At 60.1% G+C, this 17,688-nt stretch overlaps 8 protein-coding genes across 8 annotated transcripts; 4 read left to right on the top strand and 4 right to left on the bottom strand.

The window, feature by feature from the left end:
* Nucleotides 1-66: 66 nt before the first annotated feature.
* ACO1O0_009363 (uncharacterized protein) lies at nucleotides 67-864 on the bottom strand (the record flags this gene model as incomplete). Its single annotated transcript, XM_083198712.1, has 1 exon — nucleotides 67-864. One exon carries the CDS (start codon nucleotides 862-864, stop codon nucleotides 67-69), a length of 798 nt encoding a protein of 265 aa, XP_083046447.1.
* Nucleotides 865-1,382: 518 nt separating this feature from the next.
* ACO1O0_009362 (uncharacterized protein) lies at nucleotides 1,383-3,572 on the bottom strand (the record flags this gene model as incomplete). The annotated part of the gene is made up of 1 exon (XM_083198711.1): nucleotides 1,383-3,572. One exon carries the CDS (start codon nucleotides 3,570-3,572, stop codon nucleotides 1,383-1,385), a length of 2,190 nt encoding a protein of 729 aa, XP_083046446.1.
* Nucleotides 3,573-4,435: 863 nt separating this feature from the next.
* ACO1O0_009361 (tRNA-guanine(15) transglycosylase-like protein) lies at nucleotides 4,436-5,693 on the top strand (the record flags this gene model as incomplete). The annotated part of the gene is given in 2 exon segments (XM_083198710.1): nucleotides 4,436-4,485; nucleotides 4,505-5,693. 2 exon segments carry the CDS (start codon nucleotides 4,436-4,438, stop codon nucleotides 5,691-5,693), a joined length of 1,239 nt encoding a protein of 412 aa, XP_083046445.1.
* An 854-nt stretch (nucleotides 5,694-6,547) lies between these two features.
* On the top strand, nucleotides 6,548-8,827 carry ACO1O0_009360 (alkaline-phosphatase-like protein; the record flags this gene model as incomplete). The annotated part of the gene is given in 6 exon segments (XM_083198709.1): nucleotides 6,548-7,093; nucleotides 7,144-7,328; nucleotides 7,348-7,456; nucleotides 7,509-7,534; nucleotides 7,599-8,246; nucleotides 8,335-8,827. The coding sequence occupies 6 exon segments, from the start codon at nucleotides 6,548-6,550 to the stop codon at nucleotides 8,825-8,827; spliced, it is 2,007 nt and encodes a 668-aa protein (XP_083046444.1).
* Nucleotides 8,828-9,356: 529 nt separating this feature from the next.
* ACO1O0_009359 (copper homeostasis CutC domain-containing protein) lies at nucleotides 9,357-10,184 on the bottom strand (the record flags this gene model as incomplete). The annotated part of the gene is made up of 1 exon (XM_083198708.1): nucleotides 9,357-10,184. The coding sequence occupies one exon, from the start codon at nucleotides 10,182-10,184 to the stop codon at nucleotides 9,357-9,359; it is 828 nt and encodes a 275-aa protein (XP_083046443.1).
* Nucleotides 10,185-11,268: 1,084 nt separating this feature from the next.
* ACO1O0_009358 (nucleosome assembly protein) lies at nucleotides 11,269-12,301 on the top strand (the record flags this gene model as incomplete). The annotated part of the gene is made up of 3 exons (XM_083198707.1): nucleotides 11,269-11,353; nucleotides 11,416-12,135; nucleotides 12,192-12,301. 3 exons carry the CDS (start codon nucleotides 11,269-11,271, stop codon nucleotides 12,299-12,301), a joined length of 915 nt encoding a protein of 304 aa, XP_083046442.1.
* Nucleotides 12,302-12,879: 578 nt separating this feature from the next.
* Nucleotides 12,880-14,378, top strand: ACO1O0_009357 (questin oxidase family protein; the record flags this gene model as incomplete). The annotated part of the gene is made up of 4 exons (XM_083198706.1): nucleotides 12,880-12,996; nucleotides 13,045-13,086; nucleotides 13,146-13,882; nucleotides 13,937-14,378. 4 exons carry the CDS (start codon nucleotides 12,880-12,882, stop codon nucleotides 14,376-14,378), a joined length of 1,338 nt encoding a protein of 445 aa, XP_083046441.1.
* Nucleotides 14,379-14,442: 64 nt separating this feature from the next.
* PWP2 (snoRNA-binding rRNA-processing protein PWP2) lies at nucleotides 14,443-17,256 on the bottom strand (the record flags this gene model as incomplete). Its single annotated transcript, XM_083198705.1, has 3 exons — nucleotides 14,443-17,008; nucleotides 17,060-17,172; nucleotides 17,239-17,256. The coding sequence occupies 3 exons, from the start codon at nucleotides 17,254-17,256 to the stop codon at nucleotides 14,443-14,445; spliced, it is 2,697 nt and encodes an 898-aa protein (XP_083046440.1).
* Between the last annotated feature and the right edge of the window lie 432 nt (nucleotides 17,257-17,688).

Raw genomic sequence — 17,688 nt, 5'->3', positions numbered from 1 at the left:
CATGATGCTACTACTACTACAACAACATTATACCACTACATTGATACCCTCTCCCCTTTTTATTATTCATTGCCACCCGCTATTCAACCTATCCGCAAAGAACTTCATAATGGGGAACATCTCCTCCCGGTCCCTCGGCATGGCCACCTCCCTCCTCTTCCAGTTGACGACGCGCACATGCTCAAACTCCCTCCTCACCGCATCCACGCTCTCGGCGTCCAGCTGCACCAGCAGCACCTCGGTCCTGCTCTTCTGCCGCGCGCTCACCGTCGGCACCATGGACGCCGGCAGCGGCCCGCCGACGGACACGACGCCCTTGAAGGCCCCCTTTGCTGCTTTGGATTCACCACCACCGCTTGTCGAAGGATCCGTCACGTCGACCACCCGCGGCGAGGCTCGCAGCCGCGAAGCCAGTCCCAGCGCCAGCGACCCCCCCTGGCCGAACCCGAAGAACATGATGTCGCTCATCTCCCACCCACACTTCCCCAGCAGGACCTCTCCCACCAGCTTCTCCATGATCAGGCCCTCGGCCCTATCGAACCCGGGATCGGCATCCAGCCCGCCCGTGCCCTGGTCGACGACGACATCGTCCCCCCAGTGGAACCCACCATTCTCCCCCTCCCCCCCGTCGTCGCCGCGGGGATCTAGCGGTAGGCGGGACGTGCCGCGGATGGAGACGGCCAGCACGCCGGGGAGGTTGACGGCGCGGGCGAAGGAGGCGAAGGGCGCGTGGGAGTCGCCCAGGCCGTGGAGGAGGATGAGGATGGCGGTGGTGGACTCGGGCGGCGAGGGGAAGTGCAGGGCGTGGGGGAGGGTGGAGGATAGCGGGGCGAAGTCGGCGGCGGTGGGGATCCGGGGGGGCATGTTTGATTTATTTACGTGCGATGGCGGAGGTGGAGGTGGTAGTCGGGGTGGTGGTGGTGAGACGCTTGGTGTTGAGGTGCGAAGTTCAAAGTGGTCTAGTCGATTATCGTGGTGAGGGACGAGTGACGTAGGTAGGCAAAGTAAGCGACGCGCTGCGGACGACGCGAGTCTCTAGCGGGATGAGAGCGTCGCTATTAGGATGACCAATTCAAGAGTTCGAACCCAATGAGAGTCTCCTGCAAGGTTGGATAAAGACGGAGATTTACAGTGAGGCAACAACTCGAGGTGAGAGGTTGGATCAGAGTGGGGCTCAACTAGGCATGATGTGGGTGGGCGCAACTCACAGTCATACAAAACAGGACATCAAGGCAATAACCAAACTAAGAACGATTCTTTGTAACTCTGCGTCTAGACGTGTATCCAATGCAGTACTGTATCCGTAACCCCATACCCATGATCCCATATCCATAACCCATAACCCATAACCCATAACCCGTACCCGTACCCGTACCCATAACCTAACGCCTGCCCCTAATCATAACGCCCTCTTCTTCCTCTATGCTCCTCGCCCGGAGCCTCGATGGCCCTGGTTTCATCTCTACCCACTCGCCATCGGCTGTCCACACACCCGCCTTGGTGTAGTCACCGCTATCGCTCCCCCTCATGAAGGCGAAGCGGAAGTACTCGGGCAGGTCCACGTCCGGCTCGCGGTGCCACACAAACGCGTCCTCCTGTTGCCCGACCGAGTCCTCAAAGTACGATCGGAAGCGCTCCACGTCGTTGACCAGGATACTGATGCCGTCAAACTGCGCCTCCGCGGGCGGCTCCCACGAGAAGGTAATGTTGGACACGCCGCCGCCGCCGGTGATGGTGCTGTTAGCGAGGTCGATGACGGGCGGCGGGATGATGGGCAGCTCGGTGCCCAGCTGCGCGTCGCCCTGCAACGCGTCTGGGGTCTGGAGCACCGAGTCGAAGCCCCACCGCGCGATTCCGTTGATGAAGAGCCCAATAAGGAGGCCCTGGTACACGAGGGACGGCCGCGTCTGGAGGCTCGTGCCCGGTAGCAGGAGCAGGGCTAGGATGTAGTGGTGGAGTCGGAGGTTCAGTCCCGGAAGCAGGAGCGAGATGACGATCCCGCCGACAAACAGCGCGTACAACTTGATGTACTTGAGGAAGCGTCCCTCCTGACGGAAGAACCACACCTGCGACGCGATGATGACGACCAGAGCGATAATGATGAAAGACAGGGCGGCCTTGGCACCCGGCTGCTGCTGGAGGTCGTGCGCATTGAGCCGCTGGATGGGGATGAAGCTTAGCGTGTAGTTGTCCATGGCGCCCACCCAGCACGGGCCGAGCCAAAGGATCGTCTTCTCGATCTGGGCCGTCAGGCCCTTGAGCGTGCGCCGGATGCCCATCTTGTCGTACATGACCCACGCGCAGAACATGGCGGGCAGGAACCTGCCGAGGACCTTGGAGAAGAGATCTGCGGAGGAGTTGTGTGGCGGGGTGTCGAGCGCCGCGCCGACAGTCCAGAAGATGCCGATGAAGTTGGGGAAGAAGAAGAGGGCTGGCGAGCCGGTGAAGAGGGACAGGACGCCGGTGAAGACGGCTGAGATGGCGAGGAGCTCCCAGCGCATGTCCCGCGACTCGCACTCCACGTTGGGGACGAAGCGGTAGGACAGTGGGAAGTACGAGTCGAAGCCGACGCTAGGGATACCGTTGCGGTCCGAGGCGGTAAAGTCGGCCTGCTCACCGACGAGCTCGACGACGCCGCAGCCGCCGTTGTCATTGGAGATGATGCCTGCATGGATGGCAGCGCCGCATATGAAGGAGTCACCGCGGTATGTCGCGCCGTCAAGGTCCGCGTCAGACGAGGGGCCGCCAACAACGAAGGACCGGTAGATGACCTCCTGGTCACCGACAGCGCGGGGGTTGAGGACATGGTAGCTCTCGCAGTTGGCCTGGCAGCGAAAGGCAAAGCCGCTGTTGCTGAAGGGGCGGCAGTTGTTGCCATCAATCCCGCAATCATTGTCGGGTTCCCAGTACGTGACACCGCACCCGATGGACTGCGGTTGGCCCCATCCGGCCACCTCGGTAGCCAAGGTGCCCTGCCTCTTGACGAGGACAAAGGTGATGAGCCATATGGAGAAGTAGGCAAAGAGCAGCCAGAAGCGCCACTTCCGTTTGGGGAGGAACCGCTCGACGAGGTAGAGGGGGTACTGCTGGATTCGGGGCAGCAGGGGACGGATCCGGTAGCGCTCGGGGTTGGTCGGACCTCGCGACCATCTGGCGACGGCTTTGGAGACGCGGCGCACGCTGTAGGGAACACGCCGCCAGCGACGACGATCCTGGAGGAAGCGCGGGGTGGATGTGCCGCTGCCGGGGCTACTGGAGTCGTCGCGGACCTCGAGGGGGCTGCTAGAGCGGTGGATGGTAGCCTGGGCGGCGTTGGATGAGCTAGAGATGTCGGAATCGTCGACGGGTACAGCGGCAGTAACAGCCCTACTCTTGGTGTGACTACTGCCGCTGCCGGGAGTGTTGGAGCTCTCGAGGGGCGCGTCCGGGTGACTGTCGGCCGTTGGGAGGTCTGGGATGTCTACGGTGATGCTGCTGGCGGTACCAACGTCGCCGTGGTCATGCCCGAGGGCGTCGCGTCGCTCCGAGTCGGTCATGAGGGGCTCGAACTCGTCATGGTCAGGCCTGACCATTTCTCACAGGGAGGGGGACGGTGGAGGAATTGAGTTTCGGATGGACGCCCGTCCCGCAGAGGTGGCCAACGAGGGCATGCAGAAGCTCGAGTGGTGGCCGATTCTCGAAGGAGGAAGGCTTGAGGAGAGCCTTCAAAGAGGAGGAGGGCGCATTGCTATGAGTCGTCGGCGGGAGCAGGTGGGGCCGGGCCGTCCGCAACAATACGGCAAGTCCATTGGACGATCTTCATGGTGGAGACTGATGCTGTTTGAAGACCGTGGCACCATTGGCCAGCCCTCACGAGGTAACAACCCCCCTACGGATACGGAGTATTACAGCCTGCAGGGTCCTGTGGGTTGCGGGTGATTCTCGGCGTCTGGATCTCTGTACCGTGTCATCTAATTATTACACACAGTATCGTTGCACTGTACAGTTGGGACTTATCCCCATTCTGGCATGCCTCAAGTGAGAAAAAGTGAGCATTACGACCTGACGAGCCCACCCTCATCGCAAAATGAACATTTACACGGCCAGCTCATAGCGAATATAAGCGACGGTTGATATCTTATCACGGCCATCCCCAATTTCCTGCCCGGCTGCGGTGGCGACCGTCCCAATCAGACCCCAGCTCCCTACGAGCGAGGCTCATTCCAGGATGAGCGATCCAGATCAATCCCGAGACTCAGATATGGCGGCGCAGAAGGTATTCAGGGTCCTCTCCTCCGCGGCTGGTGATGGGTGTTCCGCGAGGTTAGGGAAGTTGTCCCTGCCCGGCCGCAACACCATTGACACACCCACCCTCACAGCCGTCACATCAAGGGGTGTGGTTCCTCACCTGACGCCCGAAGTTGTGTCGAAATATACTTCCATCAGCACTGCCTACATGGCTCTGGAAGACTGTATGAAGATCTTTTCCCGGACCCAAGTCCTTATGTGAGCCACCACTAACCAGTGCCGTAGTTATTGAGAAGAAGGACCCTCCCATACTAAAAACGCCAGCCCGGGGTGATGACACGCGGCGACTACATGACTTCACAGCATTCCCTAGGGGCATCGCGACCATCATGGCCGCCCGAAGGTGTCCCAGCGTTGTACCACCCGCGGGGAACACAGCCAAGGCCTTGTCCATCTTCACATCCACAGGCTTCGGCTCCATCACAGTCCCCCAGTACGTCTCGGCCGTCGAGACACTGCGCCCGGACATTGTCGTGCCGCTGGCAGATCTGCTGTACGCGGGCTCCATCCCCGTGGCCAAGAAGCAGCTACGGATGGCCGAGCGCACAGAGGATTGGGTGGACAACTTCATGGACCTGCTGGATGCCGAGACTCGGACCCAGGGACCTCACATGGCCGTCTTTGCCCCCGTGCTGGCCGTCGACCACCCCGTCCAGTGGAATTATCTGAGCCATCTCTCAGAGGACCTCGCAGACCAGATGGAGGGGCTGGCTATATACGACATAAACATCCTGCCGGAGCTCACAAGCTACAAGCCCCTGGGCCCGCTAGCGAAGCTGTCCCTCGATCTCCCCTCCACACCGCACGACATCCTCCGCCAGGTCTCGCTCGGCGTCGACATGATCCTAGGCACGTTTGTCAATAGCATCTCCGACGCCGGCGTGGCACTCACCTTCACCCTGCCCCCGCCCGAGGCGGCGGCGACCCTCGGCGCCCTGCAGCCCCTGGGCGTGGACCTCTGGTCGGCCGAGCACCGGATGTCGGCCACGCCCCTCCAGGACGGCTGCCCGTGCTACGCATGCCAGAAGCACCACCGCGCCTTCGTCAACCACCTCCTGCACGCCAAGGAGATGCTGGGGTGGAACCTGCTGCAGATCCACAACCACCACGTGGTGGACCAGTTCTTCGCCGCGATCCGGGCGGCCCTTGCTCGCGGCGGACAGGAAGAGCTGGATAGGGTGGCGCGGCTGTTCACAACCGCGTACGAGCCAGAGCTGCCGCCGGGGACTGGCGAGCGGCCGAGGGCGAGGGGGTACCACTTCAAGAGCGAGGTGGCACAGGACAAGTACAACAAACCCGGGTGGCAGGACCTGAATGGGGGGCAACAGAGTGAGACGCCGGTTGCGCCGGAGGAGGATAGCAAGGCGCTGGAGGCCAAGGGGTTTGCGGAGAAGGAGAGCAAATAGAAGGTATAGACTTTACCATATCAAGAGACATGTGAGTCCTTACTAGACGAGTAGTCTTGCCGACCAATGTCGAAAAGCCCCGCTTCCATTATTTTTCAAGGGTTTTCTGATGGTTGGATGGTGTGATTCCCCGTTTCTGGATGTTCTTTTGCAACTGTGCCTGGGGATGAGACTTGGTTCCAATGTGGTTGGTGATGGGGGAGACCAATGGGAGGGGCGGATCCCCCCACGAGGTGTCATGGACAGGGCCCCCAATGGCTGACCTCGGGGGTCTGTGCCGAGCGTTCAAGCTCATGCAGGACGGTGTTGGTGATGTCGTTTGACGGGAGCATCTGTCATCTGTTTGCTCAAATTGCCTAGTGCTTGTGTTGATGTCTGGTACTTGGGCAAGATCTGCTGGTGAGATGGTCCTGCAACTCTGCAATGAGCAGAGCCTCGGGGCATCGGATAGACATCAGAGACAGAATCGGCGTGTAGTAAAAGATCTATCGAGATCCATTAAGATCTGGATGCGTCTGCAGGTAAAATGAAGAGAGTTGGGGTCGGTGGGGAGCGAGCGAGCATCCAGTCGACAGCAACACGTGCGTTGAGGGCGAGCAGTGAAGCGTCTGTTACAAGTCCACGACCAACGTCAGTGGCCCACACCCAACTTGCCATTGCACACCACACGGCAAGACAGGGCATCATGCAGCTCGCAGCACCTCGTGGGCTGCCCTGGGTGCGTTCTCATCTTCTGCCATGGCCCATGGCGCGCCCGTATAAGTAAACAGGCCGGCCACGAGGCCGACGAAGCTCTCTCCCATCCCCCAAGCGTCCTTGTCCCTCCCCCTTGTCTTCCTCCTCGACTCGCCAACATGCTGGCCAGGCTGAACGTGGCCGCCACGGCCCTCGCCGTCCTCAGCACCCTCGTCTCTGCGCAAACCTACCAGCGTCTGGGCACATGCCCTGAGCTCGGCTGCCTCCTCCCCCCGGACCAATCCGACTTCCTCCCTGGTCAGCTGTTCGACCTGCGCGTCGAAGTCCACGCCCCCGTCAACGGCTCAGAAGCCGCCCACAAGGGCAAGCCAGACCACGGATTCCGTGTCACCATTGCCAAGGACGGCGGCAAGCCGCGCAGCATCGCCAAGTTCTTCGACGTCAAGGAGCCCAAGCTCGAGACCTGGGACTTCTCCTGGTACGAGGACCTCTTCGCCCAGGACGAGGACAAGCCCAGCGTCGTCAATGTCGCTTCCAAGGCCTACCGCAAGCTCGCCCTCTACGAGCCCGGCACGTACACCGTCACCCTGCACTACTACAACAACGAAAAGACCACTGCCCAGTGGACCGTTCGTGACCTGTCCAAGAAGCGCAAGGCCAAGAATGTCGTCTTCTTCATTGGCGATGGCATGACCACCAACATGGTACGTAGTCCATGATTTGCTTGCTTTGGTGTCCCCTAACACACTGGCAGATCACCGCCGCCCGCCTGCTGGCGCACAAGAGCATCAACGGCAAATACCAGTCACTCTTGAAGCTCGACGAGTTCCCCGTCCTCGGCCATCAGATGACCCATTCCATCGACAGCTACATCACCGACTCGGCCAACTCGGCCTCGGCCCTCTACAGCGGTCACAAGAGCTCCGTCAATGCCATGGGGTATGAATCTCGGCCCTAGTAACTGTCATAACGAGGCTCACGCGAATAGTGTCTACGCCGACTCCTCCCCTAACCCCTTTGACGATCCCAAGGTAGAAACCATTATCGAGATCTTCCGCCGTGTTCACGTATGCCTCTGCCTCATTCATTCTATATATGCAGTTGCTAACTCTCTCACAGCACGGAGCCTGGGGTGCCGTCTCTACGTATGCCCTCGCGTCCTCACACCCCCCCCCCCCCCCTCTAAGATGATTTACTAACCTTAGGTAGCGCTATGATGAGCGACGCCACCCCCATCGCCCTCACCGGCCACACCCGCCGTCGCTCCGAGTACGGACCTCTCGTCGACCAGGCCCTCAATGGCGTGACCAACTACACCTGGACTAAGCAGGACGGTCCGGATGTCTTCTTTGGCGGCGGTGCCGAGCAGTTCCTCCCCGGCAAGGGCTCGTACCAGGGCAAGGACTACTACCGCGAGTTCGCCAAGAAGGGCTACTCCATCAGCCTCAACCGCACCAGCCTCCTCGCGGCCGACGAGAACGACAAGGCCCTCGGCATCTTCTGCAAGGGCACCATGCCCGTCTGGCTCGACCGCAACATCTACACCGACAACCTCAGCGGGCAGGGCAACGACCCGGCCGGCAACGGCGGCGATGCCCTCGACCTCCCCGGTCTCAAGGACATGGCCACCAAGGCCGTCGACATCCTCGACACGCGCGGCGGCTCCGACGGCTTCTTCCTCATGGTTGAGGCCGCGTCCGTCGACAAGCAGATGCACGCCCTCGATTACGACCGCGCCCTGGGCGACCTTCTCGAGCTGGACGACACGATCCGCGCCACCATCAAGAAGCTCGAAGAGCGCGGCATCCTTGATGACACTCTGGTCCTCGTCTCGGCTGACCACGGCCACGGCTTCGAGTGAGTTCCCCCCCCCCCCCCCCTCCCCCCCCTTTTTTTACCCCATTCCCACCGACATGAAATCGGTATAACTGACCTACCTTCCCAGCGTCTTCGGCTCCGCCGACACCAAGTACCTCGCCGCCCAGGACGATGAGCGCCACAAGCGCCGTGCCATCGGCGTCTACGAGCAGTCGGGCCACTCGCAGTACACGAGCAAGGCGCCCGGCGTGCACTACGGCACAGGGGCCAACTTCCCCGTCAACTGGGAGCCCCGCTACGCGCTGGCTGCCGGCCTCAGCGCCACGCCCGACCACCGCGAGAACTACAAGGTGCACAAGTCCCCCCGCCAGGTCGTCGTCGGCGCCGGCGGCGAGTACTACGCTAACCCGGAGGACGGGCCCGGCGGCTTCGTCGTCAACGGCACGCTGCCCGCCGACCAGAGCCAGGGCGTGCACTCGCTCACCGACGTGCCCGTCTACGCGCGGGGGCCGTGCCAGGAGATCTTTGGCGGGACGTACAACAACATTGACATCTTTTACAAGATTTCCCAGTGCCTGGGTCTGGCTGTCACCAAGAAGCCTCATAACCATAGAGACTAGAGAGATGGGCTTACATATCTCATATATTTAGGGAATCTGTACAGGGAGATGTATAGCGAATAGAGATAGGGGAAGCAGAGAGGATGGTAGTTTTGATGCATTGTAGGCGTGGTATTGTAGCAATATAACAGTGTCTGTCCTAGGGTATCGTGTGTTTTTCAACGTCAGCCGGTGCTTCTCATGATAGAACAGACGCGACGAATATAGGAGGGGCTCCCCTTTGATTCCATCTGCCCCATACCGTCCTCGTAGGCACAGAGTCCCCTGAATAGCAAAGTCTTCAAACGCCATCCTCAAACTGAATTTTCCATGCCAGATTTCCTCCTTGAGAGAATCCCGGCAGAGTAACATTCAAATCTGCTCGTCATCAGCACCTTCACCAAACGGTGTCCACCCAGAAAGAGAAAAAGAAACCACTGAGCTCAGCTGGGGAGCGAAATGGGCAGCTCTGCCTGAATATCGACGCCCCGCATTCTCAGTAAAGGCGCTCCGGGCCGTAGTGTTTGAGCCAGTGCTCAGCAGGCGACTTCTAATCCGGCTGCGAAAGTTCAAGGCACGCCATGAGGTCTCTAAGCTCGATGTCGTTAAGATTTTCGTGGTTCGGGTGGTTCGTCAAGCAGGCCGAGTGCAGCCAGACGGTGCCAGGCGAATGGGTGCCCAGCTTGGCGACGGCCATGCCGGCGTTGCGGGAGCGCACGCCGCCGCCGACGATGACCTGCAGGTACCGGAGGCGTTCGTGTGCCGCGAGATGGCACATGATGGCGTCAAGGCGGTCGAGGTGAGCATCGTGGGAGCCAGTCCCACCTGAGGTGAGGACGCCCTCGAAGCCGCAAACCACAAGGTCCTCAAGTCCCTGGTGTAGGAGCTTCGTGTCAGCGATGGGATCGAAGGCGCGGTGGAAGATACAGGGAAAGGGACGCGCGACGTTGATGAGCTCGGTGCATCGGGCAATGTCGATGGCGACGCGGGCGCTCTCGTCCTGGTCGATATGGTCCTGGGGCGCGGACCGGAGGATGCCAAAAACAAATCCGTCACCACGGAAGGGGTTCATGGCGCCAAGATCCTTGAATTCGGCAATGGACCGCTTCATGGCAGCAAACTGGGCATTCGTATACCTGAAATCGCGGTCGGCGGCCCCAAGCGGGGCGCCGACCGGGCGGATCATGATGCGCACAGGGATGCGGAGCCACTTGGCGACCGAGGCGAACTCCTGGATAGGAGGAGTAAGGCCACCATTAAAGTAAGAACCTGGAGCATTGAGCTCGACGCGCTGGACACCCTGGTGCTGAGCCTGAATAGCGTTGGCGCCGGAGAAGACGGCGACCTCCAGGGGGAGCTTAGTAGGTGGGGGAGGCATGTTTTGCTTCGCTTAGAGCCTTGCTCAGAGCAGTGTGGGGGATCTGTGTGTAAGGTCCCACGCTGGTGGATGCGTTCTGGTGATACTAGACCTTAGGGGTTGAGAAGATGAGAAGGTGAGAGGTTGAGATGGTGGAGGACGGGGTGTTGTGATGAGGTCAGGATAATAATTTATCAACGGTCGAGGCCGATATCGGGTATAGCGTCAGAATCAACAGAAGTGGATGGATTTGAGAAGAAATGAATGACAATGGCTGTCTAAGTGCATTGAGGGCTTCCCACAATCGTCAAGGTAAGATTTTGTTTTGATCGTGAGCAGCTGGTGAGACGAGGTGGGATGAGGTGGGGGAGAGCTCGCAAGAGCAAGGCAAGAGCTACACGGAGCTGCTGAGGGGCAGAGTGGGGTCCTCTGGGTATCCAGGGACAGGAACCACAGCAACCAGGGCAACCACTCCAGGCAGGTGCAACTCAACTCTTCACTTCTCAGGGCCCAGGTGAGCTCATCGTGGGGCACGACGCCCAGCGCAAGTGGCCTCTCAGGCGCCACCCAGACGCCACCCGGGCCCCAGAGCCCCTCCGCCGGTGCCGGCGTCCAGTGGTCCAGTGGTCAGAAAATTGCCAGATCCGCCCACAGCGCCCACGACCCCACTGGGCAAGTTGGCAAGCGTTGGGAGGCCCGCCAAGGGTCCTCAGTTGCCCCCCCAAGTGACATCAACCCCACCAAATTTTTTTGGAGGGGCCGCCCAAATTTCACCGCCTTGGTCCTGCCCTCTGGGCAACTGGGCAACTGGGACCTCCCTCCACGACAACCAGGACACACGTCGGAGCTGCTTCTTTGATTGCTCCAGTGCCGGCACAGAAAATTTTCTGCAGGGTGACTCCAGAATTTTTTTTTAATTTTCTGCTCACTCCCCTTATCGATTCCCTGTGGCTACCACGGAAACAAGAGCCGCTGCCCTTGGTGTATATAAGACCCTGGTCCTGCGCCTCCCACACCCGGACACATATTCACTTATACCCTCCCATTACTACCATCACTGCCTCCCTCCTATACCTCCCTACTCCCTAATCCAAACATCACAATCATGTCTGCCGAGGCCGAGAACACGGTCTCCTACGAGCAGCTCGAGGAGCTCGAGGATGACTTCGAGGATGTGGAGCTCGAGATGCGTGAGTCTCCCTGCTAAACGGACGAACAGACAGACAGAAAACAGCAGCTAACATGGGGACAGTCCGCTACCAGCACAAGCTCAGCAAGGACCTCTACGTCAAGCGCGAAAAGGTCATCTCGCAGATCCCCCACTTCTGGCCCCTCGTCATCGAGCAGTCGCCCCCCGACATTGACGAGTACATCCAGCCCAGCGACGCCGGTCTGCTGATGAACTCCCTGACGGGCCTGTCGGTCGAGCGCTTCGAGCTTCCCGGCGGCGATCCCCGCAGCATCGCCATCCGCTGGGACTTTGCCGAGAACGAGCACTTTGAGAACCGCAGCCTCGAGAAGAAGTTCTACTGGCGCAACGCCAAGGACGGCTGGGCCGGCCTTGTGTCTGAGCCCGTCGAGATCAAGTGGAAGCCCGGCAAGGACCTGACCAACGGCATGCTGGACCTGGTCCGCAAGGTCTACCAGGAGGAGGACGCCGGCCAGACGGGCGAGACTGAGACCAAGAAGGAGCTCAAGAAGCAGATGGACAGCACCGGCCTTGACGGCCTGAGCTTCTTCGCCTGGTTCGGCTTCCGCGGCCGCAAGATCAGCGACGAGGAGCACCGTGAGGCCACCAAGATGGAGCAGGAGAGGCGCCAGGCCCGCAAGGAGGGCAAGAAGACGGACGACGACATGGACGAGGATGAGGATGATGATGAAGACGAGTACGAGTGGGAGATCTACCCTACTGGCGACGACCTGGCCGTGTGCATTGCTGAGGACCTGTGGCCCGGTGCCATCAAGTACTTCCGTATGTTCCGACCCAAATCCCTCCCTTGGCCCATCTCAAGACTAACATGGCAACAGTGGCGGCACAGGAGGCAGACTCTCTGAGCGACATTGACTTTGAGGATGACTCGGACGAAGAGATGGAGGGCATTGAGGACGACCCTCCCAACAAGAAGCGCAAGGCGTAAAGCCCCTTTTCTGAATCTATCTAAGCCAGCATGAACCATATAGTCTTTTTCCTTTGTCCGCACTAAAAGTCGGCGATTGAATACCCGTTAGATGGGCGTCCATCCGTATTATGAATATCACTACGAAGTACCAACCACATATTATTATTCCCTACTATTCCCGTCAGAGTAATGCAGCATTGGTTGAACATTGTTATTCAGCCGCAGCTCGGAGTCCGAGGATGAACGAGATGTGATCCATCATAATCATAACATGATGTCACGCAGAAAATCTGGGGTAATATTTGCCCTCACACACAAGACTAACCACCACCCGCAAGCTCCTTGGGACAAGCCATATTTGTCAGCTTGCATTGACGCCAGTATATCATCAGGCCAGACCGACGGGTATCCGAGGGCTTGAAGATGAGGGGTCGAGATCTGACCTCATGCTCTCGTCAAAAGTCCTCAGAGCCTCACACGTCTCCAGAGCCTCACACATCTCCAGAGCCTCACACGTCTCCAGAGCCCTTACACAAGGCACATCGTCACCTTCGCCACGCCAACATCTACTCCTCCAAGCCCGAGCCGTAAGCACAATGGCCACCGCGTATCACGTCCAGGTCCCGCCCACCGACTCGGGCATCCTCAAGTTTGCCCAGACGGGCTCCTCGGCTGCCAAGGTCTCGGAGCTTCTCCAGAAGGATCTCGAGGTGGTTCATCTCATCCCCGTGTCGATCACTGCTTATACTGACCCGCCCTAGAACCACCATGTCTTCTTCAACGCCAGTGGCTTCCACAACCATGTAAATCTTTTTGTCGTAGAGTGATATTATGATAATATTATATTAACCGCCGACCGCAGATCGTCCACTATCTCCTCACCCTATACGGGACCGGCGCCGGCCCAGACATCCTCGAGAAGGCATACATCCACAATGCCTCCTACCAGATCCACGCCAGCCAACCCTCCTCAGAAGTCGTCTCCGAGCTCCAGGCCGGCTTTGGCGCCAATTCCCCCAAGTATCTCGGTAAGGGCAAGCACTACGCCGACTTCTTGGCCTTCTTCCAGGCCGAGATAGATTCCAAGGGCTGGAAGGCCGTCCTGACTCAGTACCTCTTCCGCAACGACGGCGACCCCATGGCCCATGACTTGCTGGGCAGGCTGTACGCTGGTTTCCTGCACCCCATGATTCAGCTCATGTTCGGCATCGAGTGGCAGCAGCCCGTCATCGTGGCCGAGGCCCTCGCCCAGACCGCCGTCCATGAGAACAAGCTAGGCGCGTTCCTCGAGCAGGCCGAGGGTCGCGCCAACGAGAGGGATCCCCCCTATAGGCCCCTCGCCGAGTTTTTTGAGGAGCTCGGCAGCGGCGAGCAGCATCGCAAGCTGGCCACCAGCGCCCACTGGGATGACCCCAACCGCATCTACGACGGTGTCATGAAAAGGGCCCCTGACGAGGCGCTTGATCTTGTGAGTAGCATCAAGGTGCAGCCCCAGGATCTCGACGAGCGGACCGTCGAGATGTTGCATACGACCGCGTACGTAGCCGCCGCCGCTGCGTGGCACCCACCTCACATTCCCAAGTTTGACTTTTTCCTCATGTAAGTTGATCTTTGCTGATCAGCATGATAATGTGACGACTAACAACGGCGCAGCCACCACCTCACGTCAGCACCCATCTTCCTCACTGTCAATGCCCAGCCCTGGATCCCCACGTCGACCAAGATCCGCCTCCTCGAGTGGAAGATGCGCCTCGACGTGGTCGAGTACGTCGCCCGGGGCGCGCCGCCTCTCCACCCTGAAATCCTGCGCACGTACAGCGTGCCGCCAGGCGACCACCCGCGCGACCTGCTGCCGCGGTTCCATGACATCGTGGACGACGGGCACACCATCAAGGTGGTGCGCGCGTTGCTGATTGCGCAGGAGGAGACGAGGCGGTTCGCCGGCAGCCCGTGGGTGAGGATCAGGGAGGAGGACTGGGTGAGGGTGCATCATCTGCTGCTGAGGGGAGTTATGCAGGGCCAGTCGACGCAGGAGCGCTGGGTCAGGTCGGCTGGGTTTGACGAGGCGTGGGCAGATGTGCCCAAGGAGGAGTAATAAGGGTATGTTAGGCCGTCGGCCTGGAAGGGTATTCGACTTGTATTTCTTTTTTTGCTATTCATTATTCTAATCCAATCCACTCATCGTCGTCAGATCCCTCCGACTCAACCTCGCCATTCATGTCCAGGAGCATCTTGCCCGCGCCACTACCGTCCAGCAACCCAGCACCCACCGCCGTGACCTTGTCCTCCTTCTCAGCTTGCCCGACGAGGTAGTCCACCATGTAGACGTTCTCGTCGGCCAGCCTGCGGATCTCGTCCCGCATCTTGGCCACGGCCCGCGACACGACGCGCAGTTCGACGTCCACCCGTCCCCGGTTGGCGCTCAGCCACGCGCCATGCTTGTCCACCAGCGCCTTGATCCACACGAGGCAGAACTCAATGTGCGGCGACTCCTCCGTCTGGGCAGCCACGAAGCGCAGCAGCCGGGGCACGTACACGGCCGGCATGTCGCCCACCACGAGCGGCACCTCGGCCGCGGGGACCGCCTGGAACACGCGCTTGATCAGCCCAGCCTCGTTGAGCCGGAACGCCATCACCAGCGCCTTGAGGTAGTCCCCGTCCGTCTCCAGCACCGCCAGCGTCGACGCCGGCGTGATCTCCATGTTGAGGTCGAACGGGTCGAACTGCACCGCCTGGTCCAGGCTGTAAATGAGCAGGCCCTCTGTCGACGCCGCGCAAAAGGCCGTGCCCGCCGGCGAGAAGCCGATGCCTGTCACGCGCACCTCGGGCAGCTTCTTGCGGGCCGAGGGGTCGCCGCCGCGCTTGGAGCCAGGGAGGCCCGTGTCCTTACGGTTCTCGCGGTCCGACTCCTCCCCTTGATCGTCCAGCTCCCCCGTCGGGCCGGCCTCTGTCAGCAGCTTGCTGTTGAGGAACTCCTGCGTGCCCGAGAGGGACAGGTTGACCGACACGGTGAACTTCTTGAGCATGACCATGGTGGTCACCGAGTACAGGCAGATGTACTTGCTGTTGCCGCCCGCCAGGAGGCAGGATCCGTCGGTGCTGTAGCGGATCGTGTTGAAGCTCTTGGTGCCCGAGACATTGGCCGCCGTCCTACGGTCCGAGAACTTGCGTCCTCCAGACACGTCTCGCCGGCCATCCAGGCCGGCCACCTGCTCCGCCTCAGACATGGACCAGAACGTCAGCTGGCCATCCAGCGTCGACACGGCCAGCTGCTGCGAGTCGGGCCGCACGGCAATGTCGAGGATGTCGGCCTGGAGCTGCAGCGGCTCGCTGGTCTGCGTGCGGCTGAAGATGGACCATATGCGCGCCGTCCGGTCCCAGCTGCCGCTCACCAGGGTGCTCCCGTTCGGCGCAAAGGCCAACGCGGAGACGGGGCCCTCGTGACCTGACAGTTGGTCCAGCAACTGGCCTGTCTGCACCGACCAGATGTGAACGTCGAACGAGTCGAGAGAGCCGGCGGCAACGACCTCGCCGCTGGGGTCGACAGCCATACACGAGAAGGACAGCCTCGTCGGGGCCGTGAATGTGCGGAAGTTGCGGTACCGGATGAGGTCCCATGCTCGTATTGAGCCGTCGAGACTGGACGTGAACAGGACGTTGCCCTTCTTGGCAAACTCGCAAGCCGTGACGCCGCTGGTGTGCTCGGTAAATGTGACGATGCAGAAGCCGGACTCGACGTCCCAGACCTTGATCTTGCCATCGTCTGCCGTAGTGATGATGCGCTGGCCATCGGGCGAGTAGACGAGCGAGTTCATCGAGTCGAAGTGGCCCTGCTGCTTCAGGATGTACGACTCCGACTGCCACTCCCAGACCAGGAGTTGGCCGAGCTTCGAGGCGCCAAAGGCCAGCCACTCACCGCTCTTGTTGATGGTGACGAAATCAATGTCGTTTTGCGAGATGCTCAGCTTGTGGATGTTGTTGAAATCGGGCATCTCGTACAGGCCAAAGATGCCGTCCGAGAAGCCAGCCACCAGCAGGTTGGACTCTGGGTGAAAGGCAGCACATCTGACATGCGCGCTGCCCTGCATAAAGTAATGCCGTTCCACGATCCTCCACCGCATGTCGGAGTCGGAGTCGTCATCCTCGTCCATCTGGCCCTCCTCGGTACGGTTCTTGGGCTTGACGTATTTCCACACAAAGACGGCGCCATCCTTGCTCACGGTGTAGATAGTCTCCTGGTCCTCGGAGAACCACGCGCCCACGACGGCCTGCTTGTGCCCGGACAGCACCGTGGGTTGGAATCCCTCCTCGGGGTTGAGGCTCCATATCCGCACCGTCAGGTCCTTGGATGCCGTGAGGAAGAAGCGCGAGTCGGTGGACCACTCAATGTAGCGCACGTCGTCATAGTGGCCCGCGTGCGAGTGGTGCCTCACAAACGGCGCAAAGTCGAGCTCGCCGTCAGCGTTGGCGTCTGGGGTGGAGGGTACGTGCCAGACCTCGGTCCTGCGACCCAGGCCCACGGCGAAGTGGCGGCCCGAGGGGGAGAAGGCGAGGGCTGTGACGGGAGACTTGAATGAAAAGTTGTAGATGGAGATGCGCCGGAGCACGTTGGTCAGGATGGCCTGGCCATCCTCGTCGACGGAGAGGAGGAGGTTCCCGCGGGGTGTAAGTCCGATGCGGCTGATGTTCTTTCGGTGGGCAAAGGGTAGAGTATGGGACTTGTTTCTGCAGATGCGCATTAGCAGAGCTCAAGAGAGATACAGGGCGAGCACATACTCTACCAGGTTAAAGACGGTGACACGGTTGCCCACGGGCGAGTAGAGATGGGTGCCATCTGGGCTGAAGAGCAGGTTGCCCTGGCAGTAGACGGTGCCCAGCAAGTTTGAAAACTGGAGTGCCCAAAGTCAGCGCCATCCCCAAGTCACCAGATTACCAATTGACGGCCTAGAACATACCTTGAAGTCGGTCTTCATTGTCACCTACAGGCCATTGTCGACTCTTGGTGGGATGGGAGACGGGACGTCGATATCGCCAAAAATCATTGCGCTTATCGGCCTGCAGCTGAATTTTTTTGTGGGCCCAAGGTGCTAATCAGCGGTTCCATGGGGGAGACGGCGGATCCTCGGCTGATAGTTGATCCAGTCTCCCGACACCAGGCCCTAAAGCGGCATAGCGGCTGGGCGTTGCAACAGCTCCTCATTGGCAGTTGGATGCAAAAAGGAGAGGGCCTGTGCTTCCCAGGCCGGTGTCACTGGCCACCGTCCAACCAGAGGCGACGGCCTGATGAGCCCAACGGGCCAACCCCAGGGGCCCAGGGGACTTGCACCCATGCCCAGCTTCTACCAGTGCAGAGCCCAGGGCAGGAAATTTGGCGGTGGTCGTCCATCCCTCCGTTCCCCTGACTG

This window comes from Amphichorda felina (assembly GCF_050947745.1).
Source record: "Amphichorda felina strain 45539 chromosome Unknown scaffold_9, whole genome shotgun sequence".
Lineage (NCBI taxonomy): Eukaryota > Fungi > Ascomycota > Sordariomycetes > Hypocreales > Bionectriaceae > Amphichorda > Amphichorda felina.
This window is presented reverse-complemented; position numbering and strand designations above follow the sequence as displayed.